The sequence below is a fragment of the Scardinius erythrophthalmus genome, assembly GCF_964197995.2.
Source record: "Scardinius erythrophthalmus genome assembly, chromosome: 2".
Classification (NCBI taxonomy): Eukaryota; Metazoa; Chordata; class Actinopteri; order Cypriniformes; family Leuciscidae; genus Scardinius; species Scardinius erythrophthalmus.
The window spans coordinates 11,453,360-11,480,483 of NC_138222.1; the positions used below are offsets into that span (position 1 = coordinate 11,453,360).

Here is a 27,124-nt window from a genome sequence, read left to right on the forward strand (position 1 = left end):
AAAATCCAATCATTTTCTGTATTCATTCATTCACATTGGTATAGACATGAAAGAAGTGCACATAAATGAAGTAAACAAATGACAGCAGTTTATTCTGACTTTTATTGGCCTCTGTGTTTTGAACTCCAAGTAAAATCTTTACATGCAAAACACTTCCCTGCTGTGCAAGTACATGCACTATATATATATACAATTGCATCATGAATGAAAGACTAAATTTATACAATAATCATTCACAAACTAAACTGGCAAATATGGTTTTAAGTATTAGACTGGTGTGCTCTATTTTGTTTTGTTTTTTGAAAATGTCATTGATACAATCATAGATAGCTCTGTATGTGAATAAGATGTCATGAAAAATACAGCAAGATCACATTCATTTTGAAAACCTAATTGACTCATCTGGACTAACAAAAGCTTAGAGTTCGTGTTCAACCCGATCTCACAGGAAAACGCAACTATTTTACAAGGAGGCAATTTCATATGAATTTGTATGATATGTATCATACGAATGAAATCATGTGTAAACATACGAATGAGATCGTACAAATTTGCGACCAATTCGACAAAATGTAAAATAGTTACAAATTGCCATGAGATTGTGTTGGTCATGTCACGTTTTTTATTTTTTTAATATGATATTCATTGAGGTTCACTTATAATACTTGCTCCAAATGTATTAATAAGTGAGCATTTTTCACCAGTCTCTGACCCTACAACCAAATCACTCCACTTTGAGGACGCATACCCTTTGAGACTTCAATATCAACGACCACTGTTATACTTAAATATCCTAATTTCACAAAGTGCTGATTTCTGCTGAGTAGTAACAATAAATGTTTGTTTTTGGAGAATGTTTTAAATTCTGAAACTTTGAGTGTTTTTATAGTACAGTGACCTCTTATATATCAAAATATCAAGGAAAACTTGATTCCACATGACATGACCCTTTCAAATTTTCTGTGATGTCAAACAACAGGCAACCACACTTCTGGGTTCTTCACACAAGCAGCTTAAAGTGATTGACATGAGCAGTGTTGCGGTTCTAATGATCTGTTTTGGCATTATATAGTCGGAGCTGTGGCACAGACGGTGGTGCGGCCCATACATAAACAACTGGCGTGCTCATGGGGACCCAGGTTTGAGTCTGGCTCAAATCATGTCCAAGTCCCTTTCCTGTATTTTCTCCCCAAAAAATAGCTTTAACTTTATTCATTATTTCATTTGTTGGACGTATAACAGGATGTTCTAAAGCCTAAGGCATGACATAAAAGTAAAATCAGATAAGCAATGCGTCTTTATTGCTTGAATACACATTTGAAAATTTGAAAACATTCTGGAGCTTTAGTTGTGGACATTATGGGTGGGTGACATACTGGTTGACAATTTTTGGACTAACGCGGTATCGGTTATATGTCTGAGGGATGGTTTTTGAGTGCTGTCTAAGGGGCCGTTTACGTGACACCATTTTCAACTAAAAATGGCCTTTCATTTACATGACAACAGTGTTTTGGGGGGCTGAAAAAGCTAACTTTTGAAAATGGGTTTCAAAGTGCAGGTTTTTGAAAATGATACTGTAATCGTCTCCGTTAAACTACAAAAAACATGAATCTGTGAAAATGGTGACGGCATGCACATGCGTATTACGTGTTCAGTCTATAGATTTACATCGCCAACTACTGGCCTGGCATGCATAATACAGCGTTTTTACAGTCATTTTCGCTGATCCGTGTGAGTGGAGATCTTTTTGACAACATTTGTCATCTGTACAAAGAACTTTTTTTCTGTTTTTAATACATCGTTGTTGTGTAAACATGAAGCCGCTGCTTATAGAGCATGCAGGTACTGAGTTCTTTTTGCCGCCTAATTGGGCTTCAACGATTAAATACACACACTTGTCAAAATCCCAGTCTTTGCCAGTGTCCTCATAAACAATCATTTATGTCTTAAGTGAATGTAAACAGTTGAGAAAAAAAAAACTCATGTGTAACAGTATATTGGATCAGTGCATTAGGTCTTAAAGTGACAGCAGCCTAATAAACCTGCTGTCGTGTGTCATTAATGCAACAAAAGAGAAAATCTCTCAATGCTCTTGACTAAATCACTTATGTCTCACTTTAACAAAAATAAATGTATATTTTTTATGAAGGCTAGTGTTTGTTTGTTTGTTGTGATTGAAATTGGTGAAAAGAATTCTGAAATTTCTGGGTTTTTTTTTTTTTTACATTTTTGATGATATAAAAACCTCATTTAAAGCAAAAATAATTACATTGTGATATATATCGTTATCGTGAAATAACCTGACTCGTGATATAAGATTTTTGTCATATCACCCACCCCTTTTTTTGTTTAAATACACATATTTGATCACATAAATAATATTTGATATTGATTAGGATTAATAAACATTGTTTTTGATTGTACAGTTACTTCGAGCATAACAAAAACCAACTACAACATTTTCGCATTTTTCTGCTTTGAAAAGATTCTGATTCTCATATCTTTTCATAAAAAGCCAATACGTGCCACAGTAGTGCCGAGACCGGGTCCTGTTAGATCACTGATGGTCCTTTGGTGATTTAGAATGAAACGTATTATACAAAGCATACTATCACCACAATTATGGTTTAAAATGTTAAATCAGCTGTTTGTGTGATGCCTTGGTGAAATGCAAATCTACCAAGAGCAGCAGTGGGGCAATTGGTCATGCTAAAGCAGAGGTTTTGTCCAGGACCAGTGAATTCTCATAATTTGTGTAAATTCCAGAGTTTGCCTTGATGCAGCAATCTTGATGAAAAACTTCAAAGCTCCAAAAAGGTTTTGGAAACATGTTTTAGCTCTTCAATTTAGATTTTTAAGCTCAAATTGAAGCGCAACAGCTCTGGATCCTGAACAGCCCGGAAGTGTCGCTGTGAAGCGTTTGTTGGTAAACAGTAATTTCATCAACAGGGAGTAAATTATACAAAGAAAATGAATTGCATTCACAATGATCACAGACACTCTCGTGCATTAGAGCTGGTTATAATAGCAAAGAATGGAAATGCTGAGGTCATTCAATTGTAAATGTGCTTTCCTGATGCAATCCTGTGATTAGACTGCAGTCACAAGACAAACAGGCTGCAGGTGACTAATTAAAGTAATATTGGCTTGCTTCACATCCATTAAACTATTTTAGTCTATTCTTTTATGAAATCATTTAATTTGTCCATGGAAGTTGTTGTCTTCACACAAGGGCATTTGTATTTTCAGCATATTATAGACCACAGATAAGATGCATGTTTGAAATGGTAATAGTGTGCTTACATAGAAGTGTTGTTATAAACCAGGCATACAGAGCAATGTGTTACAAAATTGTATTCATTAGAAGATTATCTAACCTAAGTCATATTAAATGTATCCTTGTCAAACAGATCACATAAAATGATTTGTAATGGTTTAAAATTCTTAAACATTCTTTGGATTTAGTCTTATCTGTGCTGTGTAAACATCCCTACATGCTGTTTGCCTATTGGTTTGAAATAATTATTTAAATTTGATGTTGAAGGTGTTTAAATAAGTCAATAAAGTGTTAGTTTTGTTAAAGTGTAAATTTAAAATTTGACCTGACATTCTAAATGGCCTGTAAACATTCATAGACTGGGTAAAACTGGTTAAAATAGGGCTTATATATTCTGTATCTGCCTTTTTTTTTTTTTAAGGAGAAAGACTTTAATAATTCTTTTTAATAAGAGGTTGCTAAGAGACATGATATTAACGCATTCCCACAACAAGGTAAATATTTGGAGTTTTTACAACTTAAACTTAAACTTAAAAAACACAATGCTACTTTGGCCAGATAAGAGAACATGGCATGACATAACAGTGCAGTTCTTTTACTTTTCAATGCTAACCGATGGTCATTTGTATGTAAGTCACAGTGAACAGTAGAGCTCCAGACATCACATTTTGTTCTTTGAAAGCATATTGTGTGTCAGCCGGACAAGAACAATATCAGTACAGCCCAAAATATGCATTAGTGGAGGGGAATGGAGTTGGCAAATGGGCCAAGTACAACTTAAGGAAGTGAAACTGTCAAAGGCATGCACAAAGCTTAAAGAGCCTAATCACTTGAGATGTGATTCTCGTTATGAAGAGTATGCCAACGCTCAATCTTCTTGTCTTTGTTCTTTAGGCATTCATACCAGTGCTTCAAACGCTCACCTTTGGCAGTGATTCCAAGCTGGCAGCCCCCTGATCATGAAATATTAGTAGTATTAAAACATACCAATGCAATGTTTATTTTCAATAGAATGAATGGTCAATTTGAAACATAATGACAACTGTTTACACCTAGTATCAACATGTTTTCTGGTTCACAAGTAGACATGGCTAAATATATGTGCAAATGGGATCAAGATGGCGTAGACCAAAAATGGTTCGGTTCCATCATCCTGTATTCAGTGTTTTTTTTGTTTTGTTTTTTAAAGTGTTTTTGGTTAAATGCTTAAAATAAGGTCTGTGGATAACACAAGCTCAAGCTATTTTCATGTTCTATGACAAAATACATCAATATTACCCTCTTGTGATATTTTTTAGTGCGCTTTCTTGACGCCCCCATCTCACAAGGTGGCCTCTTCGGGGAGACTGTCGAGGACTACGCCCAGCAACCAGGGCCTGCCCCCCAGTCTGCTCGTCGCTGAGGGCGTCCCCCCTAGGGCGTCTTCATCTGCTCTGGCGCGACCGGAAACTACATTCCAGCTGCACCGATGAGCCTCCCGGGCCCTTCACAAGCTCCCGTTCAAGATGCTAACGCTGAAGTGCATTGTCACATGCGCTCATCCCCAAGATTGCTTCGTAGCAATCAACCTGAAGGACATGCATTTCAACATCTCGATTCTGCTTCGACACAGACCGTTTCTTTGGTTTGCCTTCAAGGGTCGGTCATACCAGTACAAGGTCCTCCCCTTTGGGCTGTCCCTGTCTCCCCACATCTTTACCAATGTCGCAGAGGCTGTCTTTGCCCCACTAAGGGAAGTGGGCATTCGCATTCTAAATTATCTCGACAAATAATTAAGTTCACTCTCAGGATCTGTTGTGCAAACACAGGGACCTGGTGCTCAGGCACCTCAGCCATCTGGGGCTTCGGGTCAACAATAACTGCCTAGAGTTGTTCGCAGTGCTGCTCACCCTGTTCCAGTTTCGGCCAAGGCATTGTACGCTTACGTTGCATGTCACAACTCGTCCGCCATCTCCTCCTCTTGAGTTAGCAGCGGCTTAAGTCACTCTGCACCATTTACATTCCGAGCGAGCTCAATCGTGTGGCCAACGCGCTCTCATGACAGCTCACATTCCCGGGAGAATGGAGACTCCATCCCCAGGAGGTCCAACTGATCTGGAGTCAATTCAGGAATGCACAGGTAGACCTGTTTGCCTTCCAGGAGTCCTCCCACTGCTAGCACTTTTACTCCCTGATCGAGGCCCCCCTCAGCACGGACGCATTGGCACACAGCTGCCCCAGAGTCCTACACAAATACGCGTTTCCCCCAGAGAGCATGCTCACACAGACACTGTGCAGGTCAGGGAGGACGAGGAGCAGATATTGATGGTTGTGCCTTACTGGCCCACCTAGTTCCTGGTTCCTGGTCTCTGGACCTGAGGCATCCCGGCCTAGGCAGGACCTACCACAGAGATCTTTCCATATGTAACACTGCCCCACGGGTCAGTCCATATGTGTATTTCCACATGCTCCTCCCTTCGGGTAGGATGTGGTCTCCCTTTCCATTGGAATAGGTGCACTTCCCCAGCGTTAACACAATGATAATGGATGAAAAAAGGGGGAATAAAGATCCGAAGCACTCTTCCCGTGAAACAAAAACACAAGGACAGCAGCTACGACCGTCTCCATGGTAAGCCCCATTGGCATGGATAGCTATCACTTGGGCTTACGTGGGGAGCTGGGGGAATCGGAGATGTTATGTCCCCCCTGCCACAACCCTGAACCACACACTGAATGGCCGGGACACAGTCTTGGCTCCACAGCATAAACCTGGATGTATGCCGCCATCTTATATACCTGTATCTATGTACGAAGGGTGTGGCTCGGCATGCAAATTCCACTCGCCAATTCCATTGGCAGAGGTGATTGGGGCTTCCAAGTGAGACCCCATTTGTCAGTCAACATAATGTCTCAGTTCTCTCCATCAGGAAACAAGGGTTACGTCAGTTACCAAGAGGTTTTCAGGCATAGTTGTGCTTGGAGTTAATTGTTTTATTTGTGATAATGCAATGAAACATGCCAAATTGTGTGGAAAAATGTTTTGGCCAGGCTGTCATACAAAGTAATTATGAACACATGCAAATCAATTTATGCTAATAAATGAATATGTTGTAGTCCATGTATGCTTTTTTCCTGCAAGCTTTTTTGCTTTTCTATGCCTTTTTTTGCATAGTAAAATAAAACCTGTAGTTGTAGATTGACTTTTTTGCCAAATCATTTTGTCAGATAAATATCTTAAACAGGTTAAGTGTTTTGATCTTCCCTCATATTTAAAATATTTAGGAAATACAAAATATTTTCATCATATTTTGATGGTTTAATCAAACTTTTAGAGTCATTTAAAACAAATATCACTTCCTAACGTTATCTCCATATCTCCAAACCTGACCAGATCAGCCAAGACAGATGTTAATACCAGGTGTAAACATAGCTTAAGAAAAAGTGAATACAATGACATATAATAATATATATTACAAAATAAAAGTAAATACCTATATAATCATTGGATTTGCCAATGTCGTAGTCCCATACTGAGATGTCAAGAGTCTTTTTAGCCAGCTCTGCATGCTTAATTTCATAGCTGAATTCCTGCAAAAGAACAGTTCACATGGCAAACAAGGGGAATCTTAGAAACATGGTAAAAATATCAAAGCAGCAGGAAAATAGCAAGCACAAAGAAGAACTCTCGGAATTGCAACAGAACACTAACAAGGCTTCCCATTGTTAAAATGTTGGACCAGATTATTCAAACACAACTACAGGAAAGAGATTACAAATGGAAATTATTGTCAGCATTGCAGTTGTGTTGCAGGCTTATTTACTCAATTAGGGTCATAAACTTAAACATAAACTAATGTTTACCTAAAATTACCAGTAGATTGAAAATATTTAATCATGATTAATCGCACAATTTTTTTGACTTTAATCACAGATTTCACACGGGCAGAAATTCGACTATACATACTTCATTTCCTATAAAAATGCAATATGTAATTAACATTTTGCACATAATTATAGACAAGCATTAAAATACCCCAAGTTTAAAATAAAATCAAGGGAAAACAAATTCCTAAGTCAGGGATTCCCAAAAATGTTTTGTCAGAGTTGATGTTATGCTCTTTGGCAAGTACCCCTGATTTTAAGTTAATATTTCAATAATTAAGTTAATATTAATCCTCTCTTTAATAGGATCACCATGTTTAACTTTAACATTTAGAATTACTAGTTCAGTTAGTAGATTAAAATATTTAATCAATTATTTACACGATTTTTCAAAGTGAATCACAATTAATCACAGATTTTGTTATGAAATACAGAAATGTGTCTATATATACTTTTAAAAAAAACATCTAAGGTTACTTGACTGTAACCCTGACAAAGCGGGAACGAGATGCTGCGCTGATTTAAGTGCTATGGGAAAATATCTTTGTTTGACCGGTTGTGAACACGTGTGGCAAACACACCTAGAATTTGCCTTAAATAACCTTTGATGATGATGTATATCAGAATGCACACATCAGAGGCTATAAATAGATGTGAAATAGGTGCGCTTTCAGGTCACTTTGTCTTAAGAACGTCCTGAACACACCCTTAGTGTAGCAGTGCATCTTGTTTCCACTTTTTCAGGGAGCAGGTTTACGGTCAAGTAACCCGAGACATTCCCTTTCAAAAGCTACTCTAAATGCTGCACTGATTTAAGCGTTATGGAAACGAGAATACTAATCCCGCCACACTGGAAGTGTCTGGACCCCTCAAGGTGGTGTAGTGTGTGCACACAAACAAGAGAAAGGCCTCAGACATGAGTTTGTGATGTTGACTCAAGGACGTGTGAGCCCGGAGTAACATGAACATCCAAACAATAGAATCTAAAAAATGTGTGCGGAGAGGACCAGCCTGGCGTATCACATACTTGCTGCAAGTCTCTCAAGCCTCTTGCTAAAGCCCTGGAGGAAGCATCACCCCTGGTAGAATGAGCCGTAACGCCCAGAGGCAAAGCTTGACCATGCGCCTCATAGGCTAGGATGATGGAATCCCTAACCCAATGGTTACGGCTACTCTAGCACTGAAATAATCTGGCAGTGTACTGGGTCTGCATGAGAGAATACATACATTCTTCTAGTGGAGGGAGCCCTGGCACTCACAATTTTCTCTATTACATCCACCGGAAGTCCAGTGTCTCTTAGCCGGTCTTTTAAAAATGTGATGCTTTGACTCTTTGAGAACCCCCCGCTTTCTTTTTGCCTCCCGGAACCTTCTGACAACGGCGTTGCCGAACAGGCAACTCCTTATCCAAAATTCCTTCTCCTTGATGCCAGTGAGGTTGATCCACAGATGTCTTTCCATGGCGACCATAGCACCCATGGAACGGCTGATGGTACGGGCCATTTGCTTGGTTGTGCGCAGAGACAGGTCTGTGGCTAGATGCAGCTCAGTGAACACATCCTCACTAACGTTTCTCCCGCTCGTGCTCAGTTTTTTGAGCAGCTCAGCCTGGTACGCCTGCAATACTGCCATGGTGTCCAGGGTAGCACGTGCCTGACCTGCCGCCTGGAAAGCTTTCCCCACCAACGTGGATGTAACTCTGCATGGTCTGGAGGGAAGTGCAGGCTTTTTAAGTGATGATGCGCTGCCAGGGGAGAGATATCCCGAGAGCATCTCTTCAAACTGGGGCATCATTGTATAACCCCGTGCCTTCACACCAACGATAGTCGAATAAACCGATGTCGGGGGCACAAAGACACAGAAACTTTGATAGTTCGTCATGGAGATCTTGAAGGGGAGGCTTCCTTCCCTTGGCCACCCGACAGAAATCTGTTGTCTAACTTCGATCATCTGGGGGCAGGGGCGGTTCTAGAGGCGGGGCCACAGGGGCCCTGGCCCCTGCTGAAATCTGATTGGCCCCTGATTGGCCCCCGTTCCTAGGGGTGGAGGAAAAATCGATTCTTAGATGCATCGCGATGGGGACGTGGACGATTCTGAATCGATTCACAAATGTCAAAAATCGATTTTCTAAAAAAAAATTATTATTTTTTTCCTAATAACGTAATATTGACGGAACGCAAAAGGCGGAACTCTAAAGCGGACGTGCAGTGCGCGGACAGTCTGTGGCGTGCACAACAGAGACGCGCACATAACAGACGCATGATGGCTGAGCGCCAAATTCGAACGGCACCCTCTTCGTTAAAAGCTAACGTATGGAAAATTTGCAATTTCATTGTTACCTATTTAGTATTTTTTGTATGAGAGCTGCTTTCTGATTCCGTTTTGTTATACGTACGTTATACTGCCCTCCACAGTCACAGTATCAGTGCAATGCCAGTCACAAAAAGTTACATTTTGACTGTGCTCTCTGCAGATGTTCATTCACTTTTTTTTTTGTATAAGCTGTTTTTGATTCTAGTACAGCAAACATTTCAAGTCATAACTCTTTATTAGTTGTGAATAAGAGCGGCTTTGTATGTTACTAATTATTCAGAATATGTGTAAGTCCACAAGCATTATATGAGGGCTGCTGGTACATCATTCTATATTTTTGAACGAAAACGGTTTGTGAATTTGCTACAGCAAAATGTTTTTTTGTCTGAAGGATTATATTGCTCATTGGAAATAACAAGAGGATGTTGGTTAGAAGTCTATTATTAAATGCTAGAGATTCAGAATATGCTGAAGTTTGTATTAATTTACTACAAGTTTGCTGCTAGTACAGGCACACATTTATTTTCCTGTTGGTTCTTTGCAATGTTGGGACATATGCTGGCAAATGTAACCTTACAGTTGACTTGCCAAATCACTTCCATTTGTTTTATTAATAAAATTAATATAGGAAGTATTGGAAGTAAGTTCGTTATGGGTCATCATAAATACTTTGCTTTAAAAGTACCAAGTAGTAAAAAAAAAAAAAAAAAATCGTTAATAATCGATAATCGTTACCCTCTGAATCGTAATCGTAATCGAATCGTGAGGTGCCTAGACTAGAGATTCCCACCCATCAATCGTCGACGAGAAGAGCAACCGGAGAATTCTTCACAACGATCACAGATGCAATTCCACCCCCAAACAATTAACAATAATTTACTGTTTATAAGCGACGACATGATTATGAAACTTAAAAGGTGGAATTCAGAAAGAAGTGCATTGTGTCCTTTATGCACAGTATAAATAAATGAAAAAAAATCATTAAGAACTTTACTGGCTCATCATTTTTTATTAGAGCGTTTGAAAAAGGAATGACTGCCGAAATGTATTTGCACCGTTGAATGTACCCTGTATTTGGCCCCTGAATATAATGTAATATGTGGCCCCTTAATGGCCCCTGTTACAGAAAAATCCTAGAACCGGAACTGTCTGGGGGTCTTTTGTTCCTGTGGCTAATCTAACTGAAGAATGTCCACAGCGCAAGTGACTAGCTCTAGTAGCTCATCGTATGATCTGTCATCACAAGAGGAGCGCTCAGAGGCAGCGCACTCGAAATCCATTTCCCCAAGAGAAAAAACGTCCTCAGCCCGGTCTGAAGAAGTGCCGGAGTGTGCTCCAGAAGCGTGCTCAAGGACCTCACGATCTGGTTAAAGAGCAAGAGAAAGGGGAGGACCAGTCTCCTGCTCTTCAGCCAGATCGACACGCGAGCCCCATGATCTTCTCATCAAGGACACGCAGGCTCGCCCTTCCCTAAAGAAGGCAAGTCTGGAGCGGAGCACTTTGATGGGAAATGACTCGCAGTCCTGACACTCTGATATAGCGTGCTTCTCCCCTAGACAATCAATACAAAAGATCATCCTCCGATATGGGCTGTGAGCAGGGTGGCACACATCTCTTTGTGGATTCTCGCAACATGATTCTCTTTTTTTTCCAACTCTTTTCTTTCCGTCGCAGAGAAAGAGAACGAGAGTGAGAAAGACTTTATTCCTGCCTGACAAAACTAACTCCTAGCAAAAGGGATAGTTTAAGGAGTAGCACACACGGCACACAATGCGGTTCTGAAGACAAAGGAACCTGAAAGCGCACCTGTCTCACGTCTATCTGTAGCCTCTGACGTGCGCATTCCGATGACGTCATCATCAGAGGTTATTTAAGCCAAATTCTTGGCATGTTTCCCACAAGTGTTTACCACCGGTCAAACAAAGATGTTTTCCCAAAGCGCTTAAATCAGCACAGCATTGAGAGTAGGTTTTGAAAGGGAACAAAACAATATGTAATTAACATTTTGCACACATAGCCTTTCATTTAAAGATAGAAAAGTATTAAAATAGCCCAAATTAGAAGAAAAATAAATAAAAAATAAATTATTGACATAAAATAAAATATTTAAGTATGGCTGTGTTACAGGAGATCTGTGTTCTTTGTATGTTGGGGTGGGTTTTCACTAGGTTAGTTCAGTTTCTAGTGTTTTCAGTTGGTTACTCATTGTTTTTACAATCATTTTGAGCAAGTTTTGCCAATCAGGTTTGTTCTGTGTATATAAGCCTTGTGATTATTTTTGTTCTTTCTCAGTTCCCATTGTGAAATGAGATCCTTTCCCTCACGTTTGTCACATCCTGAGATTTTATGTTAATATTTCAATAATTAAGTTAATATTGATCCTGCCTTTATTTAATGAACGAGCAGTGTTCCAATGTTAAACATGAACATATAATTACTAGTGCTGTCAGTAGATTAAAATATTTAATCAAATGGTTGATTGCACTTGATCACATATTTTTAAAGTGCTAAAATTTGACAGTGTATATACATTTTTATGTTTTTCCTGTCAGATTGCATTTAGTTCATTCTGAAGGAAAGAAAACAAAATAATATAATTAGCATTTTCCAAACAAAGCCTTCCACATAAAGATAGAAAAGCATTAAAATAGCCCAAATAACATTTCCCTAAGTCAGGGATTCCCAATTTTTAAAGAAATGTCTTTAACATAAAATATTTCATTTAAGCATCCCTGATTTTAAGTTAATATTTCAATAATTTAACAACAAATTTTCATGTTCACAGTTCTCTGATGTCGGTTAATGTCACATGACGGTAAATACATTTTTTTATTTTTTATTTGTAAGTGTTTTATTTTTATTGTTTTTATTTTGAAATTGTTGAATTTATTGAACATATGGAACTTTAACATAAGAACGCACAGTATATCAGACAACGCAATCCAGAGATTTAATCAAATCCACAAATGCATTTGAATACCCAAATAAGCCACAGATGAATTATCACAATTAGAAAATCTTGGCATATGTCATAATCTCAGATGTATTAAGCAAGGTACAGTGAACAGGCTCCTGCTCCTGAACTTAAAGGGTTAGTTCACCACCAGAAATCAAAATTCTGTCAGTAATTACCCTCGTAGTGTAACAGCGCAGTGCTACGTCAGAACGTAGGCTCACTATTGGCCGACGCTGGTCATGTGTGCGATGCGTGTGATGCTGGCCAATAGTGAGCCTACGTTCTGACATTGCGCTGTTACACTACGTGAACTCACGTCAGAGGCCCACACAGAAGAAAATGAATAGTTGAATAAAGTCGTTATTTTTGGGGGGGGTTTGCGCACAAAAACTATTCTCGTCGCTTGATAAACTTAAGGTTGAGCCACTGTAGTCACTTGGACTATTTTAAACATTGTCTTTACTAACTTTCTGGGCCGGCAAGTTTCAATAACATAGAAGCCTATGGAGGAGTGAGCCAGCTCTCAGATTTCATCAGACATATCTTAATTTGTGTTCCGAAGATGAAAGAAAGTCTTACGGGGTTGGAACAACATGAGGGGGAGTAATTACTGACAAAATTTTCATTTTTGGGTGAACTTACCCTTTAAATAATTAGTAGTTGGGTATGAATAACCTGGTCAAACTTTTGTATTTGTGTCTGCATTTCTCTGGATCACTGTAACCTGATCCAGAGTATAGACACCTAGAAATAAACAACTATTTGATTAATTAATAAAGAAATATGTGCATAAATGCATTACAAGTGGACAACATACCTCATTAAACTCTGGGTTGAGTGTCTTCTTCTTGATCTGCGTCTTGTTCTTCGCTTTCTTCCCCATATCAGGTTTCAGACATCTATTCATAGAAATATGCACATAATTCAAAAGGTATTGGTTTAATTTTTTAGAACAGATTTAATATGAATGCTATATTTTAATGTTGTTTAATGCCTTAACTTATATAAGTGTTTCCTAAGCATATAATAAATACTGTATCATGTATATAAACATTGAGCAGAGAGAGACTTACATTTTGACAAAGGGATCAGAGTAGCCATTTGCATCCATTGCTGCTAAGTGAACACAGCGTACAACACCTACAATGAGACGACTCAGCTGGGTGTTGTACATTAGGGAAATCAGGATACGTCCTCTCTCTTCCAGCTCAGTGCCATCCTTCCCAGTCTACACAGGTACAAAAATAGAAGCGTGGATGATAATGATAGCACAGGAGTGTTCATTGTAAATGTAGTTATTGTAGAAACACCACATGCTACAAATAGCATGGATGTTAATTCATTCTGCTACTGCTGGTATTTGCAGTTGACATACAAATACACAGGATGCACAAAATAATGGAATCAGTAAATGAAAATCAGTGTAAAAAGACTAGGGTTGGGCTTCTGTGTCATCTGGTCAAATCTGCAAACCTCTGTTAATGATACCCTTGAGAAAAAGAACTGCACTTAATTGTAGTGAATGTGTACTTTTAGTGTAAATTTCAAAAGCATGTTTTTAAAAAGCTTTACTTGCAGATGATATAATATTAATGAATTAAAAGGCCACTTCTAAGAGTAAATTTTTTTAAAGCAAATGTAACGTACTTAATTATAATTTTAATTCTAGAATGCTTGTATTTTAGTTTACCATACATGCTTGTCAGTATAATCAGCAGTAACTTTAACCATATTTCAAAGATAATACTACTAATTATGTAATTACATATAAAGATGTACTGAAGTCCTACTTAATTGGGTCAAAAAAGCACTCTAAATTTCAGTGAATTGCATTTATATATAATTTAAACTATAATATATTTTGATTTAATTGCAACTAACGTGCAATTGAGAGTCCAAAAACATTACATTCAGTTTGCACTCAAGTATATTGTTTTAAAGTATATTATTTGTGTCATAAGTTCCTCTTTTAAAAGTATGCTAAAGTGTAGCCTGTATAATAACAGTATAACTGCAAGCTGAATGTGACCTTAACTCGCTCCTCATTTGGCTGTAGCTCTTGTTATCGTCCCGGTCAGAAGTGAACGGACACCTAAAAATTAAACTTCCTCCACCCCAGTAAAACCGATGCAATTTATTTTTGTTCAATAGTATTTTTTTATTTTTTATTTAGTATTTAGTATTTAATGGTACTTATTAATATTTGTGCAATATTTATGGTTAATTTTTGCCATTGAAAATAATACCAATTTTTTTTTCTCATTTTTTAAAATATTTTTTCATTTAATTTGATTATTTATATTTCAGATTAATATAGAGACTAGGCCTTTTAAATCCAATTTTTGAAGTCAGATTAGCGCCATCTGTTGATAGAAAATAAAATAAAACATGTCGTTCCATGGTGTTACCACTAGATGCCTGTATAGCTCTCTATGGAGAGGCTTGTGAATTCTCTAGTTGTTTTTGGACAAAATTACTTACTTTTAGATGTGGATTTGAATGTATTTTATTTTTATTTTTTTTATTCTCAAATAATACTTTTTGTTGTCAAGGTTTATAAAAAAAATATAGAAAAAAATTAATGTGAAGTGTACACATTTTTGCATTATTTCTACTACAGTCAAAACTGAATACAGAGAAATTCAGTTACAGGTAACATTACAATTCAATAAAAAAAATTACAAAAATAAACAGTAATGCTTTATCACAGCTTATTATTATTAATATTATTATTATTAATAATGATTATATTAATTATTAATATTAATATTTTTAATATATTAATTATATTTATATATATTAATTATGTTATGTTTTTCACTAGAGTTTCACCCCTCCATTGCTGAGCACTTTTCTTTCTGCATCGTGGCCGATTTGTAGAGAATTTTTATGTTTTTGTCAATTTTCCATTCATTTCCTATGGTCGGTCATTTTTGACTGAAGAGCACAAAACAGACTTTTTTTTTTATGACCACTTAGCCTGCTCGAATCATTCCCTCACTTTTTGTTTTTTTCCCTCCCTTTTTGTGTGTTCACATTCCTAATGCCATAAAAGTCACCAAGTTTCATACCATTCCGATTAAGCTGTGATTTTTAAAAATTCTAAACAGAAAATTTTCTGGTCAGAAGTGACCGAAGAGAACCTGAGGGTTCTTAATGTAAATACATTGTTAGGTGTTTTCAATAATTGAATATACCTCTATAAATATGAGTATAAATATTTACCTCATCCTCATAGAGGGCGATTCCTCGTGCACCACCTGCAGTTGATGTTCTTTTTGTCTAAGCAAAGAGAGGCAAAAAAAATTCATTACGTATTTAAAAGTAATATATATTCAGCTAATTCATCAATGGCTGTCAATAATAAGCATGTCTGTTACGGTTATATGAGTATGAAGTATGAAGCACTCACTTGGACAACCCTCTCGAGACACACATTAAAGTTTTTCTTCTGATTGAACTTGAGTTTTTTCAGTGCAACTCTGGTTTCTCCGATAAACTCATTGTGGCCAAACTTGTCTTCATCACAGACAGATATTCTGCATAGACATAAGTAAAATCCCTTAAATAGTTAAACATGTATCCATGATTACTGAATGTCCAATACATAAAAATAAAAATAAAACATCACTTTCAAAACACAAGAACAAAATACTTTTATAGTCTATGATTAGCTAATTAACTGGCAGTGTTGTTATGGTTAACTAAAACTAAAACTATTAAAAATATTTTTTAGCCATTTAAATAAAGTTGCAATAAAATAAAATATAAATATAAGATGAAAAACTTAAACAACAAATTTGTAATGTTGCACTGGCAACTGGTGAAGAACTAAAATGACTAAAACGAAAATTGAAATGAAAATAAATTAAAGCTAGATTGAAATATAAAAAAAATACAAAAGCAAAAAATAAATAATAAATAAATAAAAGCGAATTCAAAATATCTATAACTGGTATACATATTTAGTAATGATATTTGATGTTGTCTTAGAGTAAAAAAAACCTGTCACATCATCAAATTAATTTACTATATGACCAAGTGATGTGCATTGCATTTAAGTTTCACATTTTATCAATTCTTGCTTTCCCTGGGAATCAAACCCATGACCTTGGTGTTGCTAGCACTATGCTCTACTATTTGAGTTAAATCTTTCGACATTTTCCACGCAATTGGCAGAACTATGGCAACTGTACAAGAGCACTGTGTGTGACTGTAACAAAGTAGACTTAAACCTGAGGGTCTTGCGCTGCATATCGTCATCTGTCAGCCCGTGGTACACCAGCGTCTCATTCCAGTTTGGGTTGCGAGTGTTGCGTAGGGTCTTGGTACGTAATTTAGTTGACTGCATTGACAACAAAGATGCTCTGTTTAACCATCATTGCTTGACCAGTATTAAGTATAACTTGCATAATTGAGGCCTTTCTCATGAAGCTATAGTGGTTCTGAGTTGACGAAACCAAACAAGATCAGTGATCTCAAAATGCCACTGTACATGCAATAAAGTTACCCTGTAGAGTGTGCACATGAATGTAGTGTTAACAGCGAACAGTCAAACATGTGAAACATGAAGAGTCCTTTCTCTGCTGAAGATAAAGAGATTGATGCTAGTATCAATGGAACTGAGTTTTAGTTTATAATTAGTATAACGTGCAGTACATCAAGTTAAAGAGAAAACATAAGCTCAGTCATTTGAAATGCTTAAAAAACTCTTTGTAGATTAATTCTATAGCCATGGCCAAAAGTACTGACAGTGACAAAAATGTTTCGCAATGTTTGCAGCTTCAGTAGATTATTATTTGGTATACTTGAAAACAATACTAAGCATTTCATAAGTTTGAACGGCTTTTTTGTTAAAAACATTCAATATTTGCAAAGAGTCAATAGAGTGTTGACCCTTCTTCTACATAACCTCTACAATTCGCTCTGGCATCCTGGATATCAGCTTCTGGGCCAAATCCTGACTGATGCCGATCCATTCTTTCCTTAGTGCTCAGAGTTGATCACAATTCGTGGACTTCTGCTTGTCCACATGCCTTTTGCGGATTGACCACAGGTTCTCTATGAGGTCATGATTGGGGGAATTGCCTGGCCACAGATCCAAGATTTCAATGTAATCATCACTTCATTATCACACTTTCCTTGCTCCATCATGTTGGAAAAATGCAGGGATCATCACCAAATTGCTCCTGGATCAATGGGAGAAGTTGCACTTGTAGGATGTTTTGATACCATTCTTTATTCCTTTCAGAGTTTTTGGGAAGAATTGTGAGAGCCCACCCCCTTGGATAAAACGCAACCCCACACATGGGTGGTCTCAGGATGCTTCACTGTTGGCATGACACGTAGCGTTCTCCTTTACTTCTCTGGACAATTGATTTTGAAGATGTAACAATTAGTTAGAAGGTAGCTTCATCAGAGAAAAGAACTTTGAAGCAGTCTTCTGTTGTCCAGTCCTTGTACTCCCTGCAGGATTTCAGTCCATCCTTGATGTTTTTCCTGGAGAAAAGTGGCTTCTTTGCTGCCCTTCTTGAAACCCGGCCATTGTCCAAAAGTCTTAGCCTCACTGTGCATGCAGAAGCACTCGAAACCATCTGCTGCCAATACTGAGCCAGCTCTGCACTGGTAGTGACAATTCTGAAGCTGAATCCTAAGGAGGGGACAGTCCTTGTCCTTGCTGGCCACTCTGGGACATCCTGAACCTTATTCACTGCAGTTGAAATTCTCTTATTGAAGTTCTTAATGATCAGGTAAATGGTTCTTTTACAGGTGCAATATTCTTTGCAGCAATTTCCTTGCATGGGAGGCCATTTTGATGCAGAGTGCTTTCTTAGGAGGAGGTAACCATTGCTAACAGAAGAACATAACTGGAAGCACTTCATTCTTCCTTTTATGGCAATCAGTCTGCTCTTATAATTCAATCAGAATTATCGAGTGATTTCACCTGACTAGCACTTGTTCACACTTTCATATATGCTGATATGATTAGTAAAATTATGTTAGCTGGTCATTTTGTGTCTGGGCCAAAACACAGTGAAATTTGGGTTGTGGTGGCCAATGAAGCTTTTTGCAATTATTTCAAATGAATCTCATCACTCTGCACATTAATCTAGAAACAATGTGAATCAGCACCACAACATCTGAAACCGCAAACTTTGCTAAACAAAATTTATACCACTGCCAATAATTTAGATGGACAAAAGCCATAAAGCCTTATTTAGGTTACACTTTATTTCAATAATCCACTTATGACATTGTCACAGAACAGAAGATTGCAAACAGGTCAAATATAAACAGAGTTTATTGAATGACACAAAGGAAATTTAGCAGGTGAGTCTCTGGATTTCAGATCATGATGGTGATACTGGTATATAAATGATAAGTCTTATCTTTTGCAGGTAGTGAAGAGAATTGGCTGGATGACTGAAAACTGGCAGACAATGACACACAGAGGACAAATGATGGGACGGTTTGATGCGCAGTACACTGTAAAAAATTTGCTGTAGTTTTGCAGCTGTTTGCCAGTAACTTACTGTAGATTTAAATTTATGTTATTTACTGGCAACAGTTTGCTCAAAGTTAAATGAACATTAAACATTAACAAGTCTTTGTCTTTAAAGAATAAAATGATAAAATAACAATCTAATGCAAAGCATTCTGGGAACCAGAAATCTTCATCAACCTTTTTCTGTTTTTTTCCTTCAGATTTTGGTTCCCAGAATGCTTTGCATGAGGATGTTATTTTAGTTTTATTCTGTAAAGATAAAGACTTGTTAATGTTTAATGTTCATTTAATTTTGAACAAATTGTTGCCAGTAAATAACATCAATTTAAATCTACAAGTTACTGGCAAGTAGCTGCCAGTAATACTGTAATTTTTACAGATTTTTCTAACAGTGTAGGTATTCAGATAGAAGTTCCGTGTTGAACTACGAGACCAGACGCTGCTGTGTGTGTGAAGCAGGCTTATATGGAGTGGAGCTGGTGAGGGTGAATGATGGCAGGTGTGGATGATGTGAAGTGTGTGCAGGTGTGAGCCAGAAGGGGTTATGGGAAATGTAGTGTGAAGTGACTGAGTTTGTGACAATTATACGAACTATAGGAACTTTGCAACCACATGTCAACTAACTCATTAATTTGCAACTACATGTCAAATAACTCTCATTAGAGTATTAGTAGACTGTTAGATTAGGGTTAGTAGAATTTAACATGTTTAGTACTTTTATAGTTACTTATAGTCAGTAGAATGTCTGTTGAGCATCAAAATTACACAGACAGTCTAACTAATACTCTAATGACTGGTAGTTGGCATGTGGTTGCAAAGATACTTATAGTTACCGGTAATAGAATGTCGAAAGTGGACTTGGAATAATGTGTTACCCTTATTTGTATTATTCTTTATATTTATATTAATTTAAATATTAAGTTTAATATTATTGTTAAAATATAATTGCTCATGGTTAATGCATTATAGGTTTGTAGACTAGCATGTTGTTCTCAACATTTAACTTGAAAATGAACACAATAATAGACCAGCAATAATAATAAAAAATGACCAAAAAACGACTGGTCCAACTACAATCAAACTTAACCAGGTAGTTTCTTAAACCTGCTTGGTGAGACTGGCCTCTATAGTATTAGAATGTTTTAAATATAATTTGAATAATGAACACCAGACTAATATAAGTACTCTTCTATTACTTTAATAAACAATACAGACAGACATGGTTCAAAATTATTAATATATTCTCAAATTGCACCAATTGCAAAGGTAAAGGGCTACAAGCAGCACATTAAAAAGCCCACTATCTCACCTTACTTGCACCTGGCAGTAGATGAAGCTTAATATATGGATCTGCCAGTCCATTTGAATCCATTGGCTTTAAACCCTACAAAAAATATAAAAAAATAAATAAAAATAAAATCAAGCACAGTGCAATATTGCTGATATAACATTTCAAATTCTGATCAAGATTGTCATTCTGGTCTATGAAGTTTAGACTCGTAAATACATAAGCAAACAGTGAAAAGCCCCAGTACAAGACTATATATCAGCACAATACTGCTCAGGCAATCAGATTCAAGGTCCGGAATTACTGCTGCATGATGATAACATAATCACAATAATATTACAACATAATTAACCCACATGAATTTTATAGTTATTTTTGTTTGTGTGCAATAATTTGACTTTTAATATTAATATGTGAAAATACTGAAGATACCTTTGCTTTAATAATGTTGCAATGGAGGCTGCTGTTCCCTTGGTCATATAGTAAAGTGAACTCCAGAGCTCCCAGAGTTGCTGAAACAAAAAATATATTGTATTAGACATAAGCATTTCATTTGGTTTGAATGCATGAGGAAAATCTCACAGGTCAACATTTAAGTGTATGCCATAAATAATTGTGTTGCCTTTTTCCTGTACACACACGCGTGCGTTTGTTTCAACATATTAGTAAGAACATTGCATAGACCCCCACTGATTTTATATCAGGTTAATGATATGAGGTAATCTCCAAGCCCAACCCCTACCCCTAAACCTATACCAATCACAGAAACATATGCACAACACTAGATTTAAATAAAACATGTTTTGGCTGATTTATGAGCATTTTTAACTAGTGAGGATCAGTAACATGTCCTCACTAGTCGGTTGTCGTAATATTATACATGTGAGGACATTTGGCCCTCACAAGTATAGCCAAACCTATACACACACACACGTCTGGTTTGCTATCTTTGTGGGGACCCTCCATAGACGTAATGGTTTTTAAACTGTACAAACTGTATATTCTATCCCCTTACACTAACCTTACCCATCACACAAAACTTTCTGCACTTTTACATTTTCAAAAAATCTTATTCTGTATGATTTATAAGCTTGTTTCCTTATGGAGACATGGTGGCACGAGTCCCTGTGAGTCTGTGTGTATTCAGGTTATGGAGACACGAGTCCCTGTGAGTGTGTGTGTAATCAGGTTGAAGTCCCCACCGAGATAGAAAAACATGAACACACACACGCGCACATAATATTTAAATTTTAATGCAACAGCGACATCTAATGGTGTAAAGACAAGCTGTTTTGGCAAATCCAACAGATCCAACAGAATTCTTGGTCAAAATCATTTCAAGCCCATAAAAATGCAGCAACAATTGACTTCCACTGAATTTTATACCAATGACACAACTTAAAATTAAAGTTAGACATAGATCGACACATTCTGCATTAGTTATAAACTCTGCTTGATTATTTTTGGTGCTACACACATTTAATGATTAGTGTGAGGATATAATAAATCCAACAGGTGATTATTATTAACTTCCTATAACAAAATCCCACAAAGGCCTCTTTCCACCAAAAATGAGAAAATGGACAGCAACAGTCTCACAATGATTTGATGTATCATCATTTTAAAATATGTTTCTTCCAGACAGAGACCAGGATGAACAAGAAGTCAGTGAAAATCTGCTTACTTGCTTCATCTGAGTCATAGCTGTTGGCCTCTTCCTCGTCGTCCATTGAGGGAGCCGCCTGATGCTGGCCGGGGCGAGGGATGACAGCAGACTTTTGCTCCTCCCTCTCTGCAGGATGAGCTCTTTCCTGAACATTAGATGCATTGCTAATGGTTTGGTAGGCTCCTCTCTCTGCCTCCTGAGCAACTGGTAGGGATAAAATTCTCTTTAGATTCTTTCAAGCATATTAATAAATACTCCTTGAGTAATTGTTTAAAGACTATTTGTTGTTTAACATGTTGCTACCCTTGTGAAAAAGACGTGTGTTTAAATATATGGAATCTGCATTGTATTGTACTTCAAATCCCAAAAGTATATTTTTTTGTAATGAAAATGTAATGAAATAAAAGGCCATTTAATTAACTTAAAGAGAGAACACTTTCATGACATGTCCTTGATTTTGATTGTTTGAGCCGCATTCGAAGGCGTTGTAAATTTCTCTACAAACATACACCTGTGACCGACCGCATTACATCAGTATTACTGTGCCACTGCATCTGTGTGTTGCTTGGCAACCATTCCGCATCAGAAGAACTACATTGCTTGGTGGAAGAATAATATTTTTTATCAATAGCATTACATTTTTGTGTCTGTGTATTTATTTTATGAAACCTTGCCAGGTAAGCACAGTGAGGCCATGATTTGCAGTGAATTTAGAACAGATAAGGGGGTTAAAATCAATGTTTGTTCTTACCTGGCTGGAATGTGCTGGATGAGTTTGGTCTGGCAGCATGGACATTCACAGTCTTTTTCATCATCACTGGAGTATTCTGGGGGCTTGCAGCCTCTCCATCTGCTTCTGAGTAACTCTGACTTTTAAGATAAACAGGTTTTGGAGCCACGGGTGGTTTTGGGGTGACTGGTGGATCCGTTGTTGGTTCTGGAGCATATACAACAAACATACACATTCAGCAGTATACATTTGAGAAGCACTGATGTAGCTGCATTTATTTCACACAGTAACATTTCAAAGTCAAGTCACATTTCAGGGCTCTACCTTGCGACCATTTCAGTCGCATTTGAGACTGAAAATGACTGTGTGCGACTGAAAAAAACATTTAGGTGCACCGATGCAAGTGACCTGATTGAACCTCATGAATATGTTCTTACCTTATCTTCAACATGAAAAGTCAACAGAGCAAGCGTGGAAAAAGTTCAGAGATTGTTTTTTTGTAATTATGTTTGTGAAACAGGTTAACATGAGCTGCTGTTGTCGGTAAATTAACTGAAAATATTACATTTGGATTATCAGAAACAGGATCGGAAATTAACGAGGACTTGGTGCAAAAATGCAACTGAAATTTGAGATATTGGGGCAAAAATTCCCCTAATAAGTATATATATATATAGTTAAGCAACATCGCATGAGCAAGACTGCTATTTTTCCAAATATCAGAACAATTGTTTTATACAACAACATTTATACAGCAAACACAAGTGAAGTGATTTACATTTGTTAGACATTTCAATCTTTTTTGCTTTACTTCACCAATGAAAATACACTATACGGACAAAAGTATTGGGACACACCTTCTAATTCTTGAATTCAGGTGTTTCAATCAGACCCATTGCCACAGGTGTATAAAATCAAGCACCTGGCCATGCAGTCTGCATTTACAAACATTAGTGAATAAAAAGGTTTGTTTTGAAGAGCTCAGTGGATTCAATTGTGGTACTGTGATAGGATGCCACCTTAGCAATAAGTCAGTTTATGAAATTTCATCCCTGCTAGATATTCATCGGTCAACTGTAAGTGGTATTTTTGGAAAGTGAAGGCATTTAGGAACAGCAGCAACTCAGCCAAGAAGTGAAAGACCAAAAGTAGTGATGGTGAAATGAAGCTTTGTGAAGCACCGGGGCTTTCCCCCTCGACTGTATCATAAAGTGGTTCATTACTCGGAAGCTTTTCAACACGTTGCACATTAACGACATCTTGTGGTCAAAAGGTGGAAAAGTTGCCTTTCTGTCCCAGAAGACCCATCCAACCACAAAGCAATAAAATTAATCCTCATAATTCATGTGTTAGTGTTGATGTAGTTCTTACACAATGTATGAACAAACAACTCTATGAAGAAAAAATAATAATAAATGGGACAAATGAACAATTCTTATGAATCTGCTTTGATCAACAAATGCAGCCTTATTCACATAAACTTTAGCCTCAGTCCTAATCATATGAGTTAATAGGCAAGGCTCATGTAGGCATATATAATCAAAATAAAAGAAAATTAATGTGGAATGGTGAAGTGCTTGTAAACTGGGGAACTGACATTTTATTTTGTGGGTAATTTAAGAAATTAAAGATTTTTATTAAGGAACAGGACTTGTTCAACTGTGTGAGGGCTAAGTCTATTTCTTTGTTTATTTACTACTACCGAAGAGCATGACACTCGAAACCTGCTCAAGGTGTTCGCGCTATTTTTGAATCCGAATACGAAGAAGTCACATGACTGTGTGTGGAAACGAAGCTTCGGACCTCAAAGATCACGTGGTTATGGCAAAACGAATCAAGCTTCCATACACTGCTTCAATGTGAGATGTTTCGGTTTTTTGATACAAGCTACGAAGCCTCGGTGCCGAACGTCACATCGCTAACCAAAAGTTAGCGAGCAGGGTCAACGAGTGCTGCAGCACATGGTGTGTAACTCTCTGCTGTTGCCATATCTGAGCCACTGGCATTATTATCAGCACAAAAACTGTGCGGCGGGAGCTTTATGGAATGGGTTTCCATGGCCAAGCAGCTGCATGCAAGCCTCATGTCCCCAATTACAATGCCAAGCTTGGATGGAATGGTGTAAAGGACGCCGCCACTGGACTCTGAAGCAGTGGAAACATTTTTTGCACTCTGATGGACGAGTCTGGGTTTGGAGGATGCCAGGAAAATGTTACCTACCTGACTGCATTGTGCCAACTGTAATGTTTGGTGATGGAGGGATAATGGTGCAGCACTGTTTTTCAGGGGTTGGGTTAGGTCCCTTACTTCCAGTGAAAGGAAAGCGTCGTAATACCAAGACATTTTGGACAACACTATGCTTCCAAATTTGTTGGAACAGTTTGGGAAAGGCATTTTTCTATTCCAGCATGACTGTGCCCCAGTGCACAAGGCAAGGTCCATAAAGACATGGCTGGATGAGTTAGGTGTGGACGAAAGTGACTGGCCCGCACAGACCCCTGGAAGGGACTGGAATGGAGATTGCCAGGCTTTCTCATCCAACATCAGTTCCTGACCTCACAAATGCACTATTGGATGAATGGGCAAAAATTCCCACAGAAACACTCCCAAACCTTGTGGAAAGCCTTGCAAGAAGAGTGGAAGCTATAGCTGTAAAGGGGGGACCAACTCCATATTAATGTCTATGTATTTAGAATGCAATGTCATTACTGTCCATTTTCAAGGTCAAGGTATTGTCTCCCATAGGAGAAATTTGTCTTGGAAGAGAGAACTGCTGCAACATTAACCCACCAAAAACATACATCATTCAAACATTAATATCCATTCCACATAAAACACTCTTCCCTAAAAAAAAAAAAAAAAAAAAAAAAAAAAAATTTAAAAAATAACAAACTAAAAAAGATAAACACTTTTAGTTCATAAAATACCTAAAAAGCATGCAACTCCTATCTTTATATTACCTCTAATCTGCCAACAATACATGCAGTTGCATCACTGGAGTTGTTTATTAATCAATTTTGTCGACAATGGAACAAGCAAATGTTTGTAGTGATTATGCTTGCATAACGGGACTCTGTATCTCCTACCAGAGTTCATCAACACATACTCTGGATACAACACATGTGAAGGGTCCAATAAAATCTTATTGGCCTGCTGTATCATAGACATCTGAAAAATATCTTGTAACATGTTGAGTGTCTGTATTCCCAAAATGTCTTGGTGTAATGGTCAGGTGTCCCAATACTTTTGTCCATACAGTGTAGTTCTAATCAAAGTCTCTTTTGCGTATCTCTGAGCAACAGCTGTGTTTTATTACTGAATGAATCAGCATTTTTGAACAAATTGAGTCAATGATTAAGTGACCCACTCATAAACACAGTCACTTGCTTCACTCCTGAATTAATCAGTTGTTTTAATTAATCGACTGAATCAATGACTCACTCATTGAGACAGTGACTTGCCGCCTGGTGATTTTAGTTTCACATTTAAAAGTATTTATTCATTTTTCATATTTAAAAAAAATATTTATTTATATATCCAAAATATTGAAATGAAAATATTAACCTTATAACATTAGTTATGCAATTGTAACAGCAGTGTAAATTTATTCATATCACCTCTCAGCTGCATTAAAAGCCTGTGTAGATAAATCTAAAGGCCACTGCAAAGATGAATTTTGTTGATACAGAAATCTCAGCTTGTCCACCTCACCTGTGACCGGTGCTTGAGATTTCTTAGTAACTGGAGGTGTTGCAGGGGTCTGCCGAGGACTGGGATCTTTAGGTCTGGAAACGGGCATAGGTGAGGGTAAGAACTGCTTAGGGAGACCTTTGAAGAACCAGGCTCCAGATCGTTTCCATACCTTTAATGGAAAAATATGCAAGCAACATTTACAGACAGTTGTACTTCAGATTACTTCCTTATGATATTGTTATTTCCCTCACCTCTCTTTGTTCACCGCAGATCTTGCAGAGCCATACAGACCGTGGCCGAGTGTTAGTCTGCACTCCACACTTGGTGCACATGTTCTGATGGGAATAACAGGACACAGTTTTAGAAAAACAGACTAGAAGTAGCATGCAGTTCATTAAAGACAACACGTCATCATAGAAGAGAAGAGAAGAGAAGAGAAGAGAAGAGAAGAGAAGAGAAGAGAAGAGAAGAGAAGAGAAGAGAAGAGAAGAGAAGAGAAGAGAAGAGAAGAGAAGAGAAGAGAAGAGAAGAGAAGAGAAGAGAAGAGAAGAGAAGAGAAGAGAAGAGAAGAGAAGAGAAGAGAAGAGAAGAGAAGAGAAGAGAAGTTATTTTAATTAAAGAGGGATGGATAATTTAAAATAAATACTGCAATATTCTATTTAAAAAAATGTCAAATTTGATTTAATTGGTGACTTTAACAAAAATGTATTGCTGTACTTGCTGTAAGTTATTTAGGAGTTTGCATGTATAAAAACAGTATATATACATTCCCATTAGAATTCAAATGATTTAAATATGAGATTCAATTTAAATAATTATTATTTTGATTAGTTTC

General features: G+C 37.3%; 1 protein-coding gene across 1 annotated transcript in view; it reads right to left on the bottom strand.

Moving 5' to 3' along the window:
* Positions 1 to 3,695: 3,695 nt before the first annotated feature.
* Positions 3,696 to 27,124, bottom strand: part of rph3ab (rabphilin 3A homolog (mouse), b) — a gene marked incomplete at its 5' end in the record, with an annotated part of 24,261 nt that continues 832 nt past the window's right edge. The window contains 13 exons of the mRNA XM_081347120.1: positions 3,696 to 4,230; positions 6,748 to 6,844; positions 13,225 to 13,306; positions 13,481 to 13,635; positions 15,633 to 15,689; positions 15,820 to 15,946; positions 16,643 to 16,752; positions 20,222 to 20,296; positions 20,633 to 20,712; positions 21,885 to 22,070; positions 22,618 to 22,803; positions 26,308 to 26,458; positions 26,541 to 26,624. Coding sequence (XP_081203246.1) covers positions 4,100 to 4,230; positions 6,748 to 6,844; positions 13,225 to 13,306; positions 13,481 to 13,635; positions 15,633 to 15,689; positions 15,820 to 15,946; positions 16,643 to 16,752; positions 20,222 to 20,296; positions 20,633 to 20,712; positions 21,885 to 22,070; positions 22,618 to 22,803; positions 26,308 to 26,458; positions 26,541 to 26,624 — 1,521 coding nt within the window. The 3' untranslated portion in view covers positions 3,696 to 4,099. The remainder of the gene's footprint in view (positions 4,231 to 6,747; positions 6,845 to 13,224; positions 13,307 to 13,480; positions 13,636 to 15,632; positions 15,690 to 15,819; positions 15,947 to 16,642; positions 16,753 to 20,221; positions 20,297 to 20,632; positions 20,713 to 21,884; positions 22,071 to 22,617; positions 22,804 to 26,307; positions 26,459 to 26,540; positions 26,625 to 27,124) is intronic.